General features: G+C 36.6%; 1 protein-coding gene across 1 annotated transcript in view; it reads right to left on the bottom strand.

Moving 5' to 3' along the window:
• The window catches only part of SLC9A9 (solute carrier family 9 member A9), a 153831-nt gene that overhangs the window by 22194 nt on the left and 106414 nt on the right, over positions 1-25223 (bottom strand). Inside the window, exons 13-14 of the mRNA XM_072344119.1 lie at positions 24607-24655; positions 21281-21360 (exon numbers count right to left, since the gene is read on the bottom strand). Coding sequence (XP_072200220.1) covers positions 21281-21360; positions 24607-24655 — 129 coding nt within the window. The remainder of the gene's footprint in view (positions 1-21280; positions 21361-24606; positions 24656-25223) is intronic.

The following is a 25223-nucleotide window of genomic DNA, read 5'->3' on the forward strand; positions in this document are numbered from 1 at the left end:
TCTTCTTCATTGAGTATTTCATTACTTTAGACAAGATAAAATCAGTGCAACAGGAGAAACAGATGTATAAGCACCTGAAGCTCAGCTGGTATGGGGAAAACCTACACAGTCTTGCCCTCTGAGAAGAGCACCTAGAGAATTGGAGCAGACTGGTGGTTTGGAGTGGGGGAGGGTGAGTTGACAATGTAGTGAGTTGTGCTCCAGGATGATAGTAGCAGTTGCAGTGCTTGTTTGTCCTCAGGGCAGAAATTTAGCACCACAAAATGTAGGTGCTTCTGGGTTCACAGACAAAAAGTATCTTGTCTGCCTTGTATGTTGATAAACGTCACAGAACATAAGAGCTTGGAAGCTTCTTACTTGTTTTGGATACTCCTGTGGAAGTATTCCAGTATGCTGTTTTTCATGCTCTTATAGCAATTGGATATACTGAAAATGTGCCTTTTCAATTCAGTGGTGCTGTTTCTTTGGGTTTATCCTACAAATTATGCCATAGCTATTATATGAAACAAGATTAGAGTCCTAAGTACACCAGGAGCAAAAGATACATTTTAATTTCCTTCAGTACTGCAACCCATTTGAGAAAATTACTTACACAGAGACACACAATAATAGGAGGAGTAATTCATGCAAGATGTCTGTGCAAATCAAGTCAGTATATGCTAAAAGCAGCAAGTAATTGATATCCTTGGGTCAATGAATTAAGATGAAATGGGAAGGAGAGAAATATTGTACTAAGTCCAAGAATTATTGTTAGAATTAGAAACTTTATTTAGGAATCTGCCTGCAAAGTGGAAATTCATGTAATTCCATTTATCCTGCTTAGCCACCTGAGGTATTTACTCTAAAACTACCAGCTATTCTTTAACTTGGGATTGCTCCTCTCTGCTTCCTAAAGCAGCATAGTCCATTGCTGAGATTCACTGCTTCCTGTTGGCTGCGATCTTATCCAGAGGATTATTCTCTTGTCACAATAAGGATTTCCTGCAGTGTTTTTTAATACAGTGGACCTTTCCCCAAATTTTTAACACTTTTTATTTCACTATTCAGATAGATACAGCATCTGTGCATTTGAGGCTAGACACTAAAAAAAGAGGCTTGTGGAGTCGGCAATGAAAGGTGTTCAAGAAAAAAAGTGCAGAAAAGAAACACAGTATCATGAAAAACAAATCAACAACCAAATTTTGACAGTATTAAGCAATTCTTCCGTGGAACTATTTTTAGGTGATCTTAATTACAATAACATCACAAAAAATAGGCAAAACTATCATGTCTTACTTGTATCTTTAAAGATGGGTAATAGTGCTTTGCCAAATAATAAAAAAATTAACAGATTTACATATCTGTTCTATCAACATATTCTATCTATAAAAGGCTTCTTGGACTGCTCCTTCATAACTGAATGCTGTCTGCCTCTGCTCCCCAGTAGTCATGGCTTTGGAAAGAAGGTCATGGTAATTATATTGAGGAGGAAAGGAGGAGGAGAGAGAGTAGTGTGGGAGATGTTGTGTGTGAACACACAGAGTGGAGGTGACTATTTAGCAGGCTAAGTTCCTTCCTCAGTCACTGTTACATTTAGATTCCTCTGAGGTTCCTCATTTCACTTCTGAGATTGGGTCTAAAGCAATTTATGTGTATTATCGGGTCACCATTTCAGTCACAAATAAAATACACATCTTGTAATTGCCACTCTCACCTCAGACACATTCTTTACTCTTTTTATAGCTGTTTTTCTTTGCTTCCATGTCTCATTTTTTAATATACAAATAATAACTAGTCTCATTTTTACATACAGCATTATATCCCAAGTTCTGTATTTAATATATCACATTGTAATTCAACATTAGTAACAACTGTCTTACTATTATTTCATTTTCCTTTGTATCTTAACCTGTAAATACTTTAAAAACAACTATCGTATCTGACCTCTGTGATCACTGAGCCTGACCTTTGTTTTTGCTCTTGGCTTGTCTTCATCAACAGAATGTTATGACTGAATTATATCTGTGAATTACATTGCAAATCTCTTGCATGCTACTGAATGCAGGTTTATTTTGTGGATTAGTTATAGTTTACTTTGGCTTTTAGAAAAACAGGAATTGATGTCCCTGCTTGATATCTGTGCAAAGATCAGCAGGAAACGTTCCATTTTCTACTCCTAAATGTTCTCTTTAGTTGTGAGCTGAAACAGGTTTACTGACCAATTGCTGTACTGAAAGCAAACTCACAATTGAGAAAAAATTCTTGAGTGCAGTTTGACACTTAGTCAACAGTATGAGTAGAGCACTAAGATGTATTTCATTTTTCATTCACTTCATTTTTTAACAGATGTTGTGTTTAATGTTAGGGGTTGAATGGTCTCTGTGTTAACCAGTTAAAAATTTTTATCTAGTATTACCTGTTTAATACATAATATTATGGTTTTGAGACATTCTTATTCTTTTAAGAGGAGCGCTTAAGTACCTCTACTCATCAGAGACATTAAATTAGTTTGGTGGTTTATCTACATCTTCATAAACAAAGCTGCATTGTTAAATGGAAGTGATTGGTTGCAACATTGTGGAATGGTGCAGTTGATCCACAATCTGTTCTGAAGATATTCTGATTTGAATATCTTTTGCACCTACCAGAGGAATGGAAGCTTCATCCTCTATGTGTGCTGGATGATACTGTAGTTACAGACATGCCATCATGATACAGTGTCAGGACACAGTTCCCCTAGGAAGCTTGAAAACAAGATTTACCTTCAAGAAAGTCATATCAACCTGGTTGGTAAATGTCACTAGGCAGACATTGCTGATGGTTGTTTGTCTCAGGTTGGCAGTGTTTTCTGCTTCACAAAAATATGGAAAATAAACAGGCTAAATCTAGTCTAAGACAAAGATATCTGAAGGTGGTACACTATAGGCAAATCACCCAACAGGAGAACACCTTCAAAACGATAGAGGAAACTTAAAAAAAACAAACAAACAAAAAAACCATCCCCATATCTGACTGATATGCAGATGACAAATTTCTTAAATAAAAACTCCAAACAAACCCAAAACAACTCAGCTGATCTTAGTGGACTCTTAATAAATCTTCATTTAAGGTCACATGTTGTGCTCTTCTAATAGCAAAGAACAATGCTTGAATCTGTAAGAACTATACAAGATTTTTTTTTTTTTTTTTCTAACTCTGCATTGATGTTAATGAGTTTACTTTAGGATTCTGGATTAGCTTTAGGTATGAAAGGGTCTGGGATATGTGGTTCTATATTTATAATGTTCTTTATAGAAACATTTGGAAGTCTTCAGGTTAGTCTTGACTGCATTTTGCTGGTTGCTGTGTATAGACAGAATAAGAAAGAGACAGAAATATAGTCAGGAAAGAAAGGTGAACAAAAGTTTTCTAACACCTGGGAGTGTGGCTGATGCATTCAGAATACACTTGAGCACTCAAATCTGCTTTGGCAGAAATTTAGTGTATTCCATTTTGGCATTTGATGTATTTTTTGAAATGGGATTATAAGTTAGCAAAGTAGAGATAACTTTGTGAAATACAGATCAACAGGTGCAAAGCACAGGACTGTACCATACAGACTCTAAAATTTGTTCAGATCTAGGGATGTTAGTTAAGAGCCAGGGCTTGAATCTTTTAGATTAATCTATGAAGCATCTAAATGGCAGCTTGATATGTGAGATAAATGAGATTGTCTAAGAACAGCATTCTGGACAAGCTTCAACCTTTTCAAAGTTGTCAATTGTTAAAGTCAAAATACTGTTAATAGTTTTAGTTATCTGAACAGTGCAAGAAGATGCATTTTAGTCCCATTTTACCAATTGTAAATCAGACTGTAGAACAACTTTCATCAAAAACTTCCTGCAAAGGCAAATTATATCACCTGATAAGAGCTGAAGGGAAGGACGTGCATATTACTTGTCAAAAAACCATATGAGCTCATCTGGGTATTCCAAGAGTAACCAAAGTTGGCACTCCAGCTGTAGAAACCAGGGAATCATTCCCTTCAGAAAACATACACGTTAGTTTCTCTCTCTTACAGTGGAAAAGGGGGAAAGGATAAATGTAATAACATGTGGAAAGTATAAAAGACCAACATGATTTTTTAAATGGTGCATCAAATGGCTATCGTTTTAGGGGAATCTATATATTTTTAGCTACTCTAGGGTGGCTCCTTGCATAATGTTAAAATGTATTTTGGATTTGTAGCAAATAGCAATAGAAAAATCTAGATATTGTAACGTTGGCAAGTGTGGCATTGTGGAAAAGATAGATGCTATTAGCATTCATCTCAGTGGGAAGTCCTGTGAAACCTTCAGGCTTCCTGCACACAAGTAGGTCAAGGAAGACACTTCCAAAATTTGTAATTTTTAGTTGTAAATAGGATATTTTCTCTCATTTTCATGTCCAAAAGGCCACATGAAGCCTGACCTCAAGCTAATGAGCAGTTTTCTTTGACCTTTATTTAGAATCCCTCCAGCAAGGAAACTGCCTTTTGTTGTCACTTAAAATGTATTTCACTGTTAATGTTACTCAGCATTCTAAAAGAAGAGCTTTCAATCCAATTATGGAGGTACAGTGCAATCTTGAAATTGCTGATATCAGTGGCATTTTTTCCCCTCATTCTGATAAGATTTTCTTCCAACTATTTTATTGTATCAGTTTCTTTGATCGCTCACCAGCCAGTTTTGCCACTTTTCTCTTTAATGATACTAAATCTGATGAGAAAGCTTTGATGAGAAGTGGAACAATAGCAAAATAGGGATGTCTAACATGTACAGAATGTTTCCATGAAGTCTTTTTATTTTTTCTTCAATGAAATTATTTCAGAATGTCTTGAAATTAAGGTTTTTTTGTTATAGATAAAAAATGGTATAATTTGCCATTCTGCTGTGTTTGCAGATATAACTAGTAATGAATAGAGTGCTCCAGTTTTATTATAATGCCTTTAAATCTTTCCAGCACTTAAGAAGAAAAGCAGAATTTTATTGTCAAGTTAATGTTTTGTTCCCTTTCATCATTGTTAAACATTTCTCTCCAGACTCTATCAAAACACAAACATTTTTCCATCCCCACCTAATACATTCACAACTTAAATAAAAAGATAGTAAATTCTTAAGTAGTGTGAATCACCTGTGAATGAAAAGCTTCATGTGCAATTTATTGTTGCCGTGTGTGTAGAAATTGACATCTGGGTTAGTGATTTTTACCTTAACTACTTTGTATTGTAGTTTATTCAGCTGTGGGAAGGGAATGATAATATTTACACCAAAGGCGATTTTGGAAAAATGAGTATTGTGAAATGTTTTAAGACCTGTTCTGACACCTGACGTATATTTTGACAGTGCTTTGGCTTGAAAACTGGGCTGAAAAGCTTAGGCTTGTTTGTATTATAGTTAGATAGAAAAGCTCACCTTGACTTCAGTGGTGCTGATCACAACCCATGCAGTGGTTGTAAAGCTGTACACCAAAACAGCTGTCATGGGAATTACCTGGTCTGAGCACAGAGTGTCCCGATAGCAGAGGGAGTAGGTGACCTTTACCAAGGCCCAGTGCTGAGGGACATTGGAGCCATCAGGCACCAGCTGCACATGCTGTGCTGAGAGAAGGCAGAAAAGGGAGTGGGTGAACCTGACAGCTCTTCTGTTCCAGTTCTTCTTGGCTATTTGGTTTAGCTCCTCTCCCTTCACTCAGTAGTGAAAGATCTGGTTATTGAGCTTATAAAAATACAACCTTATGCCCCTTCTCCCTCCACGCCACGACCAGAGTCATACCTCTTATCTCAGCAGATAAAAAGCTGTTAGCTCTGTGAGTCAGGACATTTTGTTTTTGTTATTTATTCTTCAGATTCAATTATACCTTTGTGCAATAGCAGCTTTGTTAGGCTGAATACCTATTAAATGCTATGTTAGCCAACTTATGGCAATGCAGCAGCAGGGGCAAGGTAGCTTAGTGTGGTCTCATCATTAGGGTATATACCTAGCTCACAGGACTGGTATGGTACTACTAGAAGCAGAGTAAACAAGTAAGAGTTGTTATAACCAATAATCAGATTTAGTTTTCTACCTGACCTTTTGTTACTGTCTTTTCTTGCTGTATCTACTCAAACTTTACCTGTTCAAAGTAGAATAGCACTTTAAAGAACGTATTTTAGCAATAAACATAATCTGTCCTGAAAAAAACAAAAACAAACCACAAAAGCAAAACAACCAAACATGTAGAAATAAGATTTTGAAATATCAAAAAACGGGGATTCAAATTAAAAGCTCTAAAATGCTACAAGAGACAAAGAGCTTGAATGAAACACCTGAATTGTACTTGATGTTCTGCACCACACAATAAAAAAAGAAGTGCAGAGCAATGCTGAAGTTTTAGCTAGCCTGCAGTATTTGTATTAACATATGGTGAGTAGAGGTAAAGATTTACTAGATTGGAAGGGAAAGTGCAGATATATTTTCAAGCAAATGCCTTTGAAGGAGTTTGGCTGTCCAACAAAAAGACCCATGCTATGTGATTGCAGAAATATCAGTCTCTTGGAACTGAAGGAAACTTTGAGCATATTAACATACATGCATTTTGCATGCATACATACTCAGAAACTCATTAGTCAATTAATCTTAAGTCAACCAGAGTGAGTAAATAGAAGTGCCAAGGAGAAATGATGAAAATTTTCCTTTACTAAGAGAGCAAAGCTCCGGTTGGAGAACTGGAAATGATTAACTCCCCTGTGCATGGGAAGGACAAATCTGAAATTGATGGTTAATTATTGTTCAAGGCTTGATTCATCATTAATGGCTGTTATGCAAACCTAAAAATTGTGATTATCTATTTATTTCTCAATGAACAATCTTCCTCTTCGGAAACTGCAATGACAAACCTCCAGAGTTAACTTCCTACTGAGAAGGTGGCTGTTCCTGATTCACACAGTTACTGTCTCACATTGTTTTTACATTGCTGCACTGCTTGGTTTTGGCTTGTAATTTGCAGGTTAGTTTTGCAGCTCTTAGTGTTCTCAGCTTCCCTCTTTCCCCATTGCTGTAAATTAGCACTGTTTGGCATTTCTGAAAGAGCTGGGTCACATTATTTTAAAATGCCATCATATCTGGAAGTAGAGCAAATATAACTAAATAAATACAGCTTTAAACGTCAGGTCACTTGTGTTTTGCCTAATATATCAGTAATAACTTGCATTTGATTTTGTTGTGGTATATTATTTAATAGTATAGGAATCTTAAGAGAAAAGTAAAACTGAATGATGCTTTTACTTATATTCTCACCAACTGTATGTTTTACATACAAAGTCTGAAGAAATATTTTTCCTTAATATGTGTTATCCCCTTACATCACCTGCTCTCTCTTCTGCTTGTCCATACAACTTAAACATAATGAATGTGTAAATTAGGTTAAAACATATTGTATATTCATGACAACATCTTTGATAATCTAGGGCTTCAATTGGGTTGCAGAACTTGAAGCCACTGTGAAAAGACACATGCAAAAAGGTTGTGCCTCTGCATGGCAGGACTTTAGAGAAGGATACTTTCAGATTCCTTGTGCTCAGTCAGGGTTTACTTGAACTTTCAGAGCAGTCTGTAGAAAAACATCTCAGGCTTTAGTGGGACTGGAATGCAAGCACCAATCACTGCAGAGCCAGAAAAGTTCATTGAAGCTTATTTTGTATGTTTCTAATTGTGATCTGGGGCCCAACCATTCTGTGAAAAGAGCAGGAATAGGTTTTTTTTGTGTGTTTGTTTTTTAAAGCACATGCATGTGAAAGGAAGGAATGGAGCTTGCATACAGATCTACTCAGGCATATACCCCTTTACTGGTCAGCAAGCAGCATGCATGTAATCTTGGCTGACATTCCCAGCTAGTGAATAGTTATTGATAAACACCGAAACCATATGTTGAACCATTCACTGTTAGAGACAGGCTATCCTTGTTTGGTACCACCATCACATCTGTTTTCGTAACCCAGTGAAACAACAGGAAGGTATCAACAAGAAAATTCTGCCCTCAGTTACAGCAGTGTTAACACAGAGTAACTGACTCCATCTGTGCTGGATTTAGCATTTGGCACAAGAGCTAAATTATGTCAGGCATCATATCAATTCCATTCATTCCATGGGACTTACTTTTGATTTACTTTTTTCTTTGGATGGTGTGTTGTTTTATTGACACTAATACAAGGTGGCAGTGGATGTGTGCTACTTTTGCATGTAATTCATCTATGTACTTTTCCTGTATGCTATTTTCATAACAATTTGCGTAATGCTAGTTTTAAAATAGAATGTAAAATGGGCAGGATAAACAATAAATAAAATTCACCTCCATGCTTAGATAACACATTTATTACAAATGTAATTAATGCACAGTTCCAAGTGGTCTTGCTGAAATTCTGTGCAGAATCATCATACCTCCTGACCTTCTAAGCTCTCTGCCATTTACTGTGAAATTTGTTGCTAGAAGATTTCTCTTTTTGCTTTCATTTCCTGAAATGTGTGCACTGTAACAGCAGTCATCAAAACTGCTGGTAGTAAGACGTAGGGTACAGAAACATAAGAATCCAATAATCTGAGTGTGTGTGATAGACTGGAGCTTTTTAGAATTACTTCTGAGCATTGTTTGATGGTTATAGTTTTGCACACAGTAGCTCTAAAAAACTTTAATTGCTGAGGAGCTTACACCCAACCAGTAAGCGACTAGAATCCAAATTAATGCTAATGAAAATTGCTCATACATCCCAAGGAGAAAAGGATGCTAGAAAAGTCATTTTTCTCCTGAAGCAGCTTGTCTCCTTGACTCTGTCAGAAGAAGGAATGCATACCTTAGGAAATCAGTCTTCTCTTGTTAATTCCAGCTGAAGTGCCTCAGAAATGTTTCTTGCAAGTGTTTTGACAGAAAGTACAGAGAAAGATTGAAGGCCTGTTCCTGTGCTGCTGTGTCTGGAACTAACAGAGGAAGGCTTTTCAAAAGGAAAATGGGGAGGTGGCCCCACAGCCAAAATGGGAACTTAAGCATTTATATCCAAGTCAAAGTAAACCTTTACATCTGAAAAACTGAAAACAAAAAGCAAAAAAGCCTTCCCAAAAACCAGAAGCTTCTTAATAGATAAAAAATATTTAACAAATGGAAATAAACACCTAGCTTTCTAGTGTTCAAAAGCAAAAGCGCTAACAGTCTGGTGCTGACAGCATACAGTCTTATGAGAGGAAATGATCAGGAAGGGCCCCATAGACATGAAATGCAAAGCAAATAGGTATTTTAATTCGAACTTTCAAAATTAATTAGAAACAAGATATATAAAAAAAAAACACAACAAAAAAACAAAAAACAAAAAAACAACACCAAACAATCAGATGAAGCATTAGCTTATTAATGTTAATTCCTGTTCTGTTATTGTTTGTGATAAACTGAGTCATAGCTATTTGCTTTGCAGCTGATTAACTTCTCTACAGAATCTGAATTTTCTTTAATATGTACCCCTTTCAGTTTGTGGAGAAAGTATCTTTTGGCACTGACGAGTTCATAACTGTATCTCCCTACCCTGCTTCTGACGTTGGGGAAGGGAGGTTTAGGGGATCAGGGTCTTGCTGAGGCTTCTCTTGGGGGAATTCCCCACCCTATGTTAATGAGCATCTTTCAGGGAAGGTCCTGGGAGCTGCTTCCAGTTGTTGGATATTAGGAGGAGTTGTAGAGAAGGCTCACGAATATGTGCTGCATTTGCCCTGAGCTTCCAACATGATCTATCAGTGGGTATTTGTCACAGCTTACTCACTGTATTTCATAGCATACCCTCTCAGTCTTTCCCTTCCATGCACACTCAGGAGATACTTGCTCAGCCTTGGCACTGTTCCTGTGTTCAGTTTAGCTGTCAGATTGCAATTGCCCTGCACACGGAGGCAGGAAAAGCATCTTGCTAGTGAATGTGTAGGCATTTTTGCTCATTTGTATTGAATGGATCTACTGCTCTATGCATAAAATCACACTCTGATTTTTCTTTATGCCTTTAGCCAGATTGTCATGAGGGATATTGCTGTAAATGCCCCTGAAGATTAGCTGTGTGCTTTTGGAAGAGCCACTACAATCTGGACAGAAAGTGGGAAGATCTGGTCTAGGAACTGATTATTTTGATTAGTCATATCAGATGTTAAGAAAACATTATCAGTCTGTTCTTACTGGAATAATTAAGATTACTGTTCTGGATGCATAAAGGGTGGATGGTTAGGTAAAGGTAGAAAACTCAGAAAGCATTATTTCTAAGGCATAATGAATATTCTGCATTTAAACTTGTAAGCTTTCATGCACTTATGCTTGAAAATAACCACAAATAAATGGCTATCTTCTTGAATGTCCAGCAACAGTCTTAAAAACAAAACAAACAAACAAACAAAAACAAACCAATAGACATGTAGATGTATTTATTATATAAAAGGATTAAAATAAAAATGTAATTTTCAGCTACCCTTTATGTTAATGGGAGCTATGTAATCCACCAAAATTAGCAGAGTTGGCATTTTGCACTATTAAGAACAAACCATAGAACACCTGCATTTTTAGCTAGAATTATCTGTAGGTTCCTAATCATTTCCCTGTGCACACTAAGAAGCGAAGGGCACTGGGGAGAGAGGCCCCAAGGAGGCAGACGGCTTGGACTCATTTTAGTTTGGAGATGATTGTGGAGGTATTTCATTTATGCCTAATTTCCCAGAGTGACGTGATAAGTTATACGTCCTTGTACCATCCCTAACTCACTGAGACAGCAGTGAACTCAACCAATAAATCTCAGCTGCCAGGTGAGTTACTGGCCTTTTCTTACATAATAGCCTGAAATCTGGGAAGTGAAAATGAGGATCTTTGGTTCCTCTTGGCCCAACAGGGATTGAATCAAATGCTTTTGTTTCCTGAGAGAATGTCTTGGCAGGCAAGATACAGAGCAGCCTTTGGTGAGGCGATACTCTTACGTAACCGAGATGAAAGTGAAGGAAGAGGGAGTTGAAAATGTTCAAACGGAGTGCCTATGTATTTTATACTTATTTAGTTTTCACATAATTTTTCTTCTTCTTCTTCTTCTTTTTTTTTTAATATTTCTTATATTTTACTACTTAAGCAGTTTAACTATGTCTTAGCTTAGTATATATACGTGCGTATATGTTTTTTCCAATTTGAGTTTTAATTAACTGTGAACAAACCTGATATGCATTCTTTTGTGCATCAAATGTAATCATATTTTAGGCATTTGAAACTTTTGGATGCCTGCAGTACATGAAGAACACTTTGAGTGCTTGAATTATTACATATTTCATTATAATGTAATTCTGTATTAGATATTCTATTTATGCAGAATCCAAAAATAGTCTGTGCTGTGTAGCAATGCAAATTTCAGTGAATAATCCACAAAGAATTTCAAAACCTTAACCATTTGTGACATATGCTTTTCTGTATCTTTAATGAAGAATCAGGTTTTGAATAAGTCATACTGGTCTTTTCGTGAGTAAAAACCATGTCTGTGCTTCCCTATTAAAGAGTCTATCAATTCTTATTTTAGTCATATTGAAAATATTAGGTTTTATCAGTATGCTTCAAAATTCCTGAAACTAATTTCAGATGTTCTGTTGACAGTTAAAGTGCATATCAGGTTTCTATACTCTATGGTTGAGCTCTCCCTTCCCACCTGCCAGCTGGCTGTTGGGGAATGAGATAGCATAAGCAGCTTCATGACTAAGGCTAGGTAAGGTAGTGTGACAGCTGAGGAAATATCTACTTCCCTCCATTTTCTTGTTGAGGAATCCCGCTTGAAACCATGTAGAATGGAAGGGAATTTTCTTCCAGCTATTTTAGAAGAGTGGACATTAACATGGAAAGTTTGTGAATGTGGCTCTTAGACTGAAGTCAAAGATGTATCATGAAAGGCTCAAAGACTGTATATTTCAATAGCTTCTGTACTGGTATAAACTGAGACTAACAGGCTGCCCTGGAGTTTGTGCTGTTACCCTGATGTTAGAACCACAGCTGAAGTAATCTCTGAGTTCAGACCACAGATCTGCAACAATATGTCAAAATGAAGTGAGGTAGGAGCCTCTTCTTGATCTACTTAGAGACACTGCAAAGCAAGAGTTGGGGATTTTCTTTGAAATAGGTGGTACTGAACAAAGTTTGCCCAATGATGGTATAATAAAAGATCCAATCATAATTTTTTATTCCCAAATCCTTTGCAAATAACTATTTACTGTTGCTTAAACATTTGAACATGTATTTCAGCACAATATTTTAAAAGTACCCTCTTTCAAAGAATCATAAAGAAAATTTTCAATTTTTAACCATTTTTCTCTACTACTGTGTGCAACATTTAGTACTGAATGTACAAAAATGTGGCACAGAATCAGTTCGAAAAATCATCAGGTTGCTTTTAGGAGATCAAACAGAACACCGCATGTCCATTTCTAGTGAAACCACCAAACATTCTAAGTCCATCACTGCTGTTTAGGAGCTGCAAAGAAAGTGTGAGAGATTTTCCATTTATAGCCTGACTGTGTCTCTATTACATAAGTATGTGGAATACCTCAAAAACTTTCTGTTAAAGTTAGGATTACAGTCAATTATCATTCCCCTCCCTCTGGGTACTTCTGTGACCAGCTGTGACATAGGGAGAAATAAAACACCTGATAATGCTCAGCTACTCCTCTACTGCCCACGTTTAGGAAATCCTCCTTTTTCTAATAGTAGAAAGAACAGTGTTCATGGGGTAAAAGAATTGGGTTCTTCTCTATTGCAGATCAGATTCTTTAAGTCAAAGTATATTCCTGTTCCCTCCTACTACTAAGAATGAAGAGTGATGCTGGTTATGATTCAGGTTTTAAGGTAGTAGAATATGTGTTCTTGTATCTGAGGCGGGTTTTCTTAAAGTCCAATTTGACCTATAGATAATGGCAACTAGCTATCTACTGATAAAGTATTGAAAATACTGTCAACGAATTTTCTTCCTCTGACCCTGTAAAAGTTTATGTAAATGTCAAATCTGTATTTGCTGAGTAACTAAGCAGATCCCACTGTGCAGAGAAGGTCAGGATGATAAGTTTTGTCAAATAGCCTTCACTGGGAGGGCCATGAACATGTTTGGCTACAAGGAATGATGCTAGTTTTATAAAACGAAAGCTATTCTAACAAAGACCACCACCTCTATTAGGATGACTTGAACCTACAGAAGTTGAGAGGTTCCTGAATTCTACATCTGTATTTATGAAAAATAAAAAGCCAGCCTTCATTTTCAGAAAGGCTCTGATTTTTTGTTTTGTTTTGTTTTAAGCAGGTAAATTAATAGGCTGTATTCCTCTTGCCCTTCTGCTCTGAATTTCATTGTACTCTTGAGGCTCTTAGAATAGTGTTGCTGTGTGTGCCCATGGTCCAAACCCCCCTTGCCCAGGTTCTAGCGAAACTTTGTCTTTCCTGTTTTGGATCTATGTATCCTCTGACAGTTGTGAACTCATGAAGAATATTGCTACATCACCTCATGCAAGCCTACAATCAGCCATAAATCAGTATTTTATTTTTTCTGATTTATCCCCTCCACCTTCCCTTTGCATCCCTTTTGAAGTGCCTGGTTGAGAAGAGACTGGTTGGTAAACCATATATTTGAATGCTCGATGATGCATATGTTATGGTGAATCAGACACCTATTTCAATATCATAAAACAGAAAACAGATCTTGAGTTTCTCTGCTGTCAAGAATTGTATTATTTTGAATCACTGATTACTGGAGTGTTCTTAATTTTTTATTTTTTATTTTTTTACCTGTTATTTGTACTTTTGCCTTTGCCGTTTTGGTGCTTCTGTGTTTGAGGATGCTGAAATAGTTGAATTCAGCTTACAGCTATTTGAGCCAATACCAACAGTGCCTGTTCTACAGCAACCACTGAAGTGGGAAGAGTGCCAGTGTACAGACAAAGCTTCCAAACAAGGCCTATTGAGGGTCTGTTCCATACCCCCCTTTGAAGGCATTGTGAATGACCTTAGGGTTTTGCATCCCAATAATAGCTTTCCATAAAAGAGTTCAATTCAACAGTACTTTCTAATACACGGCCTGTCTTTAATGTGCCCACTGGCATTCCTGGTAATAACCTTAATCATTCTGAATTCCTTTATAGTCTCATGGCTTTTACAACAACACTGCTGTGATTTAACATTATTAACAGACCCTTCCTAGGAAAGAGTATCAATTTCTTGCTTAGGTAATGTTATAATTAGCAACATCTTGCTGTGACAATTGCTGCTATAAAAGAAGTACCATTTATAGATGGTATTACATATGCAGCACGTACTGCAGGCACATCCAACCACCCTGATATATGCTAAGTGCCTGGAAAGGCAACAGTGAAAGATACACATGCATGAGAACATTTGAAAACATTTTAGATATGATGGAAAATATTTTTTGTGTATTCAAGGCTGTAAATGAAATAATAGGAGCCCTGGAAGAAGGATTTAACTTGTGGTTGTGTCTATGATATGAGCCAAATATATCATATTTAGGTCTTCTCTATACTGTTATGTATTGTCAGCCAACAAACTATAATTTCATGCTTGAGTGGACTGATAAAAGCCTAGTCTTCTGCTTCTTTCTATGTTCATGTGGCACTATGCTGTAGTAATAAAGTGAGAAGGGAAGGAAAAAATAGAATTAAAAATTGTCACAAGGAATAGTAATCAATATCCATCAGTAAAATCTACTATAGTAGATACTATGGTAGCTTGAGCAGCAGATTGTTCTGATCAATATGCTGGGATTCCATTCAGTACACTTAGTTTTGGAGCAACTCCTTCAAGTTCTGTGCTTTGACTTGATGGGAACTGTAACAGATGGCTATACAGGCAGAAGCAAGCTGCAGAACTACAAAGTGTGTAGAATTCCCGTCTGCAACACCAGGGGGCCCGGGTTCGAATCCCCCCCTGTGGAGCAGGGGGTAGAAGTGCCGCTCTGCTACACAGAGGGCTCGAATCCCGGGAGTTGGACTCGATGATCTCTAAGGTCCCTTCCAACTCGCACAATACTATGATACTATGATACTATGATGAAAGTGTTTTTTTTTTTTTTTTAATAGGAATCTTTCTACTTGTAAATTTTGTCTCTGCTAGAGTATTTGACTACAGCTATTAACATAGTACTTCTTCATAAAGTTTGCCCTAGAAGAAATCCTCTGAACTTTGCTCTATCTTGTTACTGTGTTTGCTGAATTTCTTTTATGCTAACACCTAAATCTTGATGATGTCAGGATTTAATATGCTACAACTGTCTACAGTGGCTTAATGCATCTGAAAAAAATAAAAAAGCATTAATAGGAAAATGAAAGTGGTTCTGTAGGTTGGATTGTCTGTAGGTTAGAATGGCCTGAGTGTTTCAGCTCTTGGTGATGGGCAAAGATTGCTTTGGCTGTGGCATGTACTGCTCACCAACAAGCACAAAGTAGTGCCTGAGGACAAGGGGATTCTTTAATTTCAGCTGCTAGAACAGGAAATTGGTCATACCCAGTCAAAAACCTTCAGACATGTTATCTCTGTGTCTAAAGGGCTGGTTAAGTGACATAACGAAACAAGACAAGCCAACAAAATGCTCTGGCAGAACACTAGACAGGAGCTTTAACTCCCTTCCTGTCCCCTCTGCTCCCACGTGAAAGGCACATTAACAGCCTGTGCTGAGCACCTACAAAAGGCAGACTCCAGAGTCTTCACTTCCACTTCAACTTTTTGTCAGTTTTCTGTCCTACTTGGTGGGCTCCTGGTCCCTGTGCAGTTGATGGATGAGCCTTGGAAACCTTTTAGAACCATTAAAAAAATACCATTTTAGCTTTTAGAATAAGCTTTGGAGCTGTTTTATGCTGGAAAGATTAAAATGTCTTATGTAGTTTATGAATAATTTTGCTTTTAAAATTTAGAACTTCTTGTGGAGTAAAGATTGTACTTTTTAGCAACTGTAGATTTTAATACATTTTTACATGAAAGAAAGCAATATAGTTGCACCAAGACTCATACATTTATATTGAGGCTGTAAGGCTCTGTGAAACATATTTTTATTCAGTTGTGATTCTTGTAATCAGAAATTGAGAGGACCCCTTGAAAAGAAAAAGGTATGCTATATCAAATGAGCTAAGATGTTAAATAAAAGCAGATAATTCTACACTGAATTGTTTTGAATAAGCTGAAGCCCAGATTCTGCCTTAGAAACCATGCAAAACTCCTTCAAAAAATCAATGACTATTTGACACAAAGTACAGAAAATAGAACCTAGCCCTGCATGTCTCTAAAGCATGGCAACAAGGATTCAATAACAGCTCACAGAATGTTTTTTTGGACACTGTGAATCTCTTTTCAGACAAAAGCACTTCTTTTCTCAAATCACAGTAGCAATGACATGCTTGCCTTTTTCACTCATACTGTGCCTGCACTGTTTAATCATTATTTTGAACATTGATTTTTTGAAATCCCATTCCCCCATGTTTCTCTACTCCTTCCTTTATACGCAAGAACAATGCAAGGTACGAAAGCCTTAAAGAAAGTTTTAACAATTGTTTTGCTGCCAGTGAAGTAAAGACTCTGGAGGAAATAAACCCACAACAGTTTTGCTTCCAGAATTATTTAGTTTGTATATTATTCTGTATGGCTCCAAGGGATGAAGTTAGAATACAGAAAAGAATCTCATCTCATTTTTCTATTATCTTTGTCATTTTTTAATTCGCACTTAGCCTATTTTTCGCTATATTTTTCAGCTCTAAACATATATATAGGTATTTCCACAATGTATGAGTATGAATTGCTTTATGCTTCTTTGATTGGTAATGAGACTGAAGTCTCTCAGAGAGTGCTGTCCTTGCTCAGTTTGCAAGCTGTCCTGCAAAATAAGACTAGCTGGACAGTCTAATCTTTGTCTAGCTGGTCCAAAGCTAGAACACTGAATTTCATTTTACCATTGCTACCACAGTGATAAAGGAAGCAAATCAGAGTAGCACTAATTAAAAAAGTTTTAATTCTTCAGCAGGTAAAAGAAAATGGTATGCATGTGCATGCTTACAGATTCCTGCCTTTTCTTTCCAAGCTGTCTCTGATATGACAGTGGCAAGCTATCCCTTAAGGAAAATTCATTTGAAAGCCACAAGATTTGGAATTTTAATTTGATTGGTAGTTCACCCTGCAATGGAATTTTGTCTTTAGTAGGTTTTCCACTTTCTCACAAGCATAGGAAAGCACTTGTCTTGCTTTATAGGCAGCCATTATGGCTGTTTTATCCGTGTGCAAAGGACAGCAGATATAAAAAGATAGTTGCTCTGATAACTTAAGGAGGAGAAACTTTTGAAGTCTACAAATAACACAGTTCCTTTCAGCTGATTGATTTCAGCTGAGTGTAAAGGACACAAACAACCTTTTTCTTTAACTGAATGGTATACATCTGAATGACGGATAGCTGCAGTTCAAGTAGAAATGTTTTTGGCAGCTGTTACACAGAGAACTGCCTCACTCAGAACCAGACTCCTGTTTCTATTCAGCGTAACTGAATGTTAGTTCCTCAAAGTCAAAAGAAATCTGAAAAGAAGAAGAAATCTCCACTCCTACTACTTTATTTGTGACAGTGTGCATGAGGGTATCAAAAAACAAAGCTCTGAAGAAGTCAGACAGCTGTGTTCCTGTGTGGGTTTGGTAGTTCAGTGCAATGGATGCGGGACCAAGGTTTATCTCTTGCAGTTTAACACTTAAAAGAAACTTAAGAGCATGTGAAGTCATCATCTCTTCCTTTGCTTCTTACTTTCCTTTACTGTACTCTTGCACATATTTTCCTTTTACAAAGTAAGAAATTCTTTCTCGGGGCAAGTTAGATTGTGATGAGTAAGCTCACATAATTATCCTGCAACATGATATGAGCTTTTCCTTATGAAGAAGGTGAGCGTTTATGGAAGGAAAAACCTTAGCAGATGCATTATGTTCCCTTTTTCATCTTCGGTTTCAGTTATTTCTGTATTTTATTGCGTTATTGTGTATTTCAGTGTAGCAGTCCCAAGTACTTTCTCCTCAATGCAAGTGCTCCATAAAAAGCAGGAGAGCAGTCACCTTCCTGACTGATGCTACAGAATAATCAATCAGTGAGAGCAATGATGACCCCATCTGAGGAAGTTGGGATTACTCAAATACAGAAGGAGAAGGAAGCTTTGTGTAAGAACATATCAAAGCAAGAATAACAGAACAAGTTTAGTACAAAGTAGCTGGAAAAGCAGGTAAAGGCTGTTTACAGGACACTCATTCATTTTACCTTTCTTTTAAGGAGTAGGTTGTGTCTGGGAATACAGGCCTTTGTAGAAAAGAAAGAATTCTAACTCTAGACAGGTACACAATCTTTTGAGGTTAGGCAGCATAAAACAGCAGTGCTCATAAGCAAGTTAAGAGGTAGGGAACTGAGAAGAGTTAAAGCAGATTGCTGCCAGTTGTGAGCAAAGTTACAATTTCATTGTGGGATACGTCTGGGATGGGAAATCTTGGCTCACCAGCTGCTTGAGCTCTGCCCTTATGTACTCAGGTCTTGTCCCTGCAAGATGAAATTCCCACTGGCTTATTCACTATCTAAACTCGGCTACATCTGCCTTGAAAAAACAACAACAAAAACAATACCAAGGTATGTGTATTGTGCTGTTTATTTCCTGAAATAAATTAAGTACTTTGTGTTGCTTTCCTCACATCTCCACTTGCCCTCAGGAGTATGTCATATAATTCAAATGCTAACACACTCTAAGTAGTAAAACCAAGGAAGATGAAATAAATTCAGTGGAATTAACACAGTGTCAGATACCAAGTATTTTGCTTTGCATTATACTTGTTTAAATAATCGAGATGAAATTCCAACAGCGTAACTTGGTGTGCTTAACTTAAGATACTTTGAATGATCTCTACATTTTTCTTACTCCAATGTTAAAATTTCCTAGTCTAGAGTTTAGAGAATGGTATGTTTTTCTTAGGTGTCAATACATGATTCAAAGATACTTGCTTAAACAATCCTTATTGAATCCAGCTGGCTCTGGATAAGGCTCCCACTGTTTTATTTGGAACAAATATAAAATTTGATTTTCAAATGTCTTTTTTTTTTTTTTTTTTTTTTTAACTTTTGGTATAATTCTACCCTAGTCTGGCACATTGTCACCATCTAAATTGACTGGAATAAGTGAAAATCATTCAGAATGACAGCAAAAAACAGCACAACTTTTTGGCTTCTTTGGTGACATTTCCTCCCTTTTGCTTTTTGGCCACAAAATAAACAGGCGTAAGGGATGTTACTGCCAGAAAAGTCAGCAGATTTGTGTTAATGCCTAAGAGGAAATTCCTAACTATAGAAATGTCACAGTCATGTATACTTTCAAAGTATATAGCCAGATAGATGGTTATTTTTCACTATCTTATCTTTGGAAACCATAGCATAATCCTCTGTGCAGTCTTTTACTGGGCACAGATATGGTGCTATATGACAGTTTCTTCTTTTAAATTTAGCAGCACAGCTTTATAATGTTAGACAGAGGAAAACAAACCTAGAAAGTCTGGATAATTTGTCTCCAATGAGTGTTATCTCAAAAAGTGCCATACTGATGAAATGCTCAGTGCTGCAAGTCACAGCATTAGTGGGCTTAACCATTATTGTGTATGGATATAGATTTTCACTATTTGTAAAACTGGAGGTGTATTGTTTGTAGTAGAAATACATTTTAGGATAAAGGCATGGTTGTAATATTTCAAAATCTGAATTTTGAAGGAAGATTATGACTTAAAGAGGTTGATACTTAAGAATGTGTTCTTTTTATTACTAGTAAAAAAATCATACTATTATAATATTTTCTTGAAATGCAAAAGAGTTAGAAACTAGACTTTGTAGAGAAAAGCATCACAAACCCAGATTCAAAGTCACTTTGTAGATAAAATGAAGCCAAGATTTAAGATCTTTACCATACAGATAACCTTTGGGAAGACAGTAGTAAAGATGACCATCATTTTCACTTCTGCTGAATTCTACAGACATTTCACTTTGCAGGCCCTGTTGTCCATCTATTTCATATAGATTTCTCTCTTTCTCTTCTGCCTATGTCCCTTGTTTTGTAGTTCTACCCTTGTTGTCTCCTTCATTCTGTTTTTTCTATCTCATACTTTTGTCCAGTTCTTGTTCTTTGCTTTCTTATTTCTTTTTTAAAGTACAATTATATTTTGTCTTCTCCTTTCCCCTCCATTCATCTCTTTCTTCTAACCTATGGCTTTTAAGGTAAATCACAACCACAGGCTATTCCTTCTGAAATAGAGGCCTGGGTGGTAGTTAAAGCCTGTTATTGTGGTACCTAGCATTAAAGTTTGTTTCCTGCTTTATATTGCACGTACTTACTACTTCTAAGTATCTTTAAGTAATTCTTTTAAGAAAAAAACTGCTCTGATAGATAAATTAGGTCAATACATTCATTTATAACCAGAAAGATTTTTGTCAAAAGGCTCTTTGAAAGATAACTTCAGTAGAATTTTTCTTAGGAAGCTGAAATATTTCATCTTAGTTCATTGCAGATTATATCAGAAAAAATATAGCTGGAATGTTAATTTCTTCTCAGTAGTGCAGGACAAGGGAATAATCAGTAGATGAGCTACTGAATAATGGAGACTTCTAGTAAAGCTTTGCCCATTTAGCTCCTTAGTTACTATGCATGGAAATTATCAGGACTTCTAATGTATTTATTTTATTTTCTGGCTTGGGCATGATTATTATGGTGGGATCTCAGTGACACACACAGAGCTGTTCCAGAGTCAATTTGAAATGGCAATAAATCAGAATGGTTGCTTTTACCATCTCTTTGCACAGGTGTTAGTGGCAGCAAGGGCCACTAATGCTGATGTAAAGAGTAAGAGAGCATGGATGCAAAGAGAACATGTTCCACCTTTGCTTTGGGGAAATGTAGATATAAGTATTGCATCAGCATGAATGTGAAAGGGTGTACAAAGGCTCAGAAATCCAGGAAATATGAACTATGAGCTTCCTGGAAATCCTGCTGTAGGGCACAGCTTTGCATCTCAGCTGGTTCTCACAAGCAGCCTTACCACTGCACTGCTCTGCTTCTCTGGAACTTCTTTGTATTTGAACTTTCAGTATTTTTTCTCCTTACAAAAGTGTAATTGATCTCAGTGTCTTTAGTTTTTGTTTCTCAAAGTATAACCAGTTTTGGGTATTATGAAAGTGCCTGCTGTAATGAAACTATCACCTGCAGCTTATAACAGAAAAGGATACCTGTGATCAAATACATACCAAACTCTGAACAGCCAAGCACTCTCTGCTTTGGTGGTATTTTTATCCAGGTTAGATGCACTCTGCAAATAAATAAAAAATCAAAATGCATTTTTATGACAAAAAATATGAAATTCCAATATTAAAAATACATGTCAAACCAATTACAGTTTACTTCACTTTTTTTCCCTTTTAATCTAAAAAGCCTCTGTTACAGGAATGTTATCTCTGCAAATTGGCTCGTGAGCAATTTGGCTCATATAGCATATTTCTGATTGCTGTATACTCAGTGGAAGAATGCAGCATTCATTTTAATAACGATTCCAATTTTATTAAGCAGCTGAGAAGCACTATATTCTGAGATCAATAAAATGACATTTTGATCTAATTGCTATTGTGGGATTACTTCAGTTTACTCCTACAAGCTTGGATGATGTTTGTGTATGGCAAACCAAATGTCATTTCCAAAGGGACTGTGGTATTCTAATAACCACAATACTACTTCCAGTGCTGCTTTCCAAGGGTGAGAGGAACACAGAAATATTGGAAAAGTAGGAATAGTCATAAGCACCAAAATGCACTTACTCAAAATACTGCATTTTACTGAGAATCATAATTTGGAATAATATATTTGTGAGAGTCTTCTGTGCAAAAACAACTAGTTTGGTCTTGCTCTGAGAATCACATCAATACCAGTGGCATGATGGAAACAGGAATGGGACTGTCAGTCCTCTAAAGGATATTTTCTTATTTTCTTGTTTCTGTTTTGCTGAAAGTTAGATTTCTTTGTAATAGGAATGCTTTTCTTCGTGCAGTTTTAAACCAACTTATCTGATTATTTTTCTTCTAATCTAATACATGAAAAATTATTTTCCTGTAATAATTTGACATGCATGTAAATGGGCAGATGATAATAATATCAGTGTTCTGATCCTTAAAACTGTAGGGTCCAGTTCCAAGCTATTGTGGACTTGGGAACTTTGGTCATGAAGGAGATGTACAGAAATTTCTGCAGCAGTCCTGGAGGCCTCTCCATTCTTGCTGAGAAGAGGGGAGTCTAGAGGGTTACTTTTCACACATTTGCTGGCTTTTAAATATCTTCTTGAGTGGATTCAGTCCTTCTTGTACAATCCCCTGAAGCTCCAATTAATGGCACTAAGAGTTGGCAGGTGGCTCACAGCTCATCTGGCTGAGATTTAAGTAGCAACAGGAGAGAGTGGCACTTGAGATGTTACTTATTCGTAATCCTCTCACAGAACTTGTATATGCGCTGTGCAGGATTCAGATCGAACTGTAATATGGGCTAGTAATACTTATGGCAAGCAGAAATGTATTCTAGTTTCATGTCATTACAAGTAGAACAATTTGTTTCACCTTGAAGAGGTGCAACAGAGAAAATGTACAGTATGCAAATGAGATAAAAATGTTAAAATATTATAATATAAATACAAAAATTATAAAATGTAAATATTAGCTATAAAAGGAAAGCAAAAAGATAACAAAGGGGAAGAAGAGAAAAGAGATGAGAGAAAAAAGAGAAAATGTAAAGAAATAACCTGAAATAGATGGAACAACTCTGATAGGTACTGAATTAAAGCAAAGAGCTACAGAGAATGCAGTAGAGACCTGCATTAGTAAAAGATTGAGATGTCAAATACAAAAAACTCAGAGAAAATGAAAATAGAAGAACACAGGGTAGAAGAAATCAGTGCAGCAAAGCTATTTTTCAAAGTAAAATTTATACTACAAGGATTACTGCCATGGACATGTAAGAGCATGAAATGTGTTACATTTATTTACACCTCCTGAATTGCATTCCTGAGTTTTGTCAACAGAGATAGGTGTTGATTCACAGGGCACAGCTGGGCACTTGACGCGTTCTTGTTATGCATAAACAATTGTTTTCATTTTTATTAAAAGCGGGGGAAATCTAGAAGCCTGGATTTCTGGAGAAATCAAGTTTTCACAAACCACGTGCATTCAGTCAGTTTTGTACTGCTCAGTTCAGCTTTCTGTTATGTTTGATAGCTCCTGACTGCTGCAAAGGAGATTGGTTCTGAAATTAAATGGTTTTGAAATTCATGCAGCAATAGATTAACAACACAAAGTTATGTGTCCTGTATTCAGCCAGAATTTGGGCATTTCATTGCATGAATTACTACCAAGTTGCTTAGGAGGGTGATATTTGTAACCTGGGCCTTCAGCTTCAGAATGTATCAGTACCACAGGTTGGAGCAACAGGGTGCTGTGCCCGCCATTTGCTAGGATCTGAGCTGTAAAACTATGATCAGATATCTGACTTCTAATAATTTTCTAATAATTTCTAATTTCTAATAATTTTCTATTATTTTCAGAGAAACTTTAGAACATTTAGGCACCTGAATTCCATTCAGCTCAGTGAAAGCTGAGACCCTAAATGACTTTTGATATGTGCAAGTGGGTAAAGTTTAGATGTCCAGTCTCATAATATCTTTTATATATTTCCATGTGGACAGAGTATCTCGTACATTTCTCGGCCTAACTTACATACGTTTTTCTAACTGTTGGGTAATTTCAGTTGCAGTTGGGCAGTTTGAAGGAATGCATGGGATGGTATCACCCAGAAACAGGAAAACAGTATTTGGCACTTTTTGTTTATCTGTTTTGTTCTCTTTTGTTTTGCTGTGAGAATTTGCCAGCTCTCATGCTGATATTCCTTACTCCTCTTAGCATGCTTAAAGACACCGTACCTCTATGTGCACTGACTCCTACAGAGTTACGGTGTTGCAGACAATGCTGCATCTATATAGAATTCTATACAGGTGTGACAAAAGAGGGAGGGTGGCAGATGACCTGCTGCAGCTTTTTAACTGTACCCTTCTAGTTTAAGGTTTTAATGTTCAAAACACAGACAGATTTCTATGCCAATGGTATTTTCAGAAACCTGACCTGCTAGGACAGAACATTGCATGCTTTCCTTTTTCATTCCAGGAAATGGAAAGTTGTTCTGAGATACTGAATTTTCCAAAAAGTCGCATCTGGAAGGTGATAAATAGCTGGATTTATGAAGGCTACATTTCTACTATTCTGCTTATCAGAATTCTCAGGATATCTTTGCACCTCTTTATAATTTTCTTCAAAGCTCTTTGACACCTTTAGTTACAAAATATTCATGAAAAGCATTTCCTTTTCTATACCTTGTACTATAGACACAATTTGCAGTTCCTTCTCCTTGCTTATAATTTACTGGTTTAAATTTTTTCCAGCTGTAACACTTTTTTTTTGTCAATTTTTTTCCTTCTTGAGTGGTTCAGATTTATGCAGCACATAGATCTGAAATCATAACATACCTGGTTTGCAGCTTCTGCTTTCACATCTTCATCTGGATCTACACCAACTCTGTTTAAAAAAAAAAAAAAAGTAAAAAGGTTATAGCAATGTGTTAATGGTCTGATGTATATTTGAGAGCTTTGGGGGAAGAAATGTTTCTCTTGTGCCATTCATTTCTTACCAGGTGAGAAAAGCAGAGAAGAACTGCCAAAACATTAAGATTACTTTTCAAATCAGGACAGTTCTTAATAAGTTCTTATGAATGTGAGACACTGAGATTAAACCTTCACCATATCTTGTAAATGACGGTTAAGTCACCCAAGGAAGAGTTAAAGAGGTAAATGGAGAAGACTGCAGGACTATGGGGTTTTTTGACTGTGCATGGCTTGTTGGCTTGTAGCATTTGTAAATTGCTTTGCTTTGCAAAAAAACCATAAGGGAACATAGGAGACTGCAGTGGGTGATGAGCAAGATGATGAGAACCTGGGTGGCATTTTACTAATATGAATAGAAAATGAAAATTGTATGAGAAAAGTGACATGGAAGAACTGATGTATTTTGAGTATGGCTGATGCTGAGAGTGGAATAAAAATTGCAATTGAAAGGTGTTGTGAGCTGAATGATGAACGAAAGCTTC

The sequence above is a fragment of the Excalfactoria chinensis genome, chromosome 9 (genome assembly GCF_039878825.1).
Source record: "Excalfactoria chinensis isolate bCotChi1 chromosome 9, bCotChi1.hap2, whole genome shotgun sequence".
NCBI classification, from domain to species: Eukaryota; Metazoa; Chordata; class Aves; order Galliformes; family Phasianidae; genus Excalfactoria; species Excalfactoria chinensis.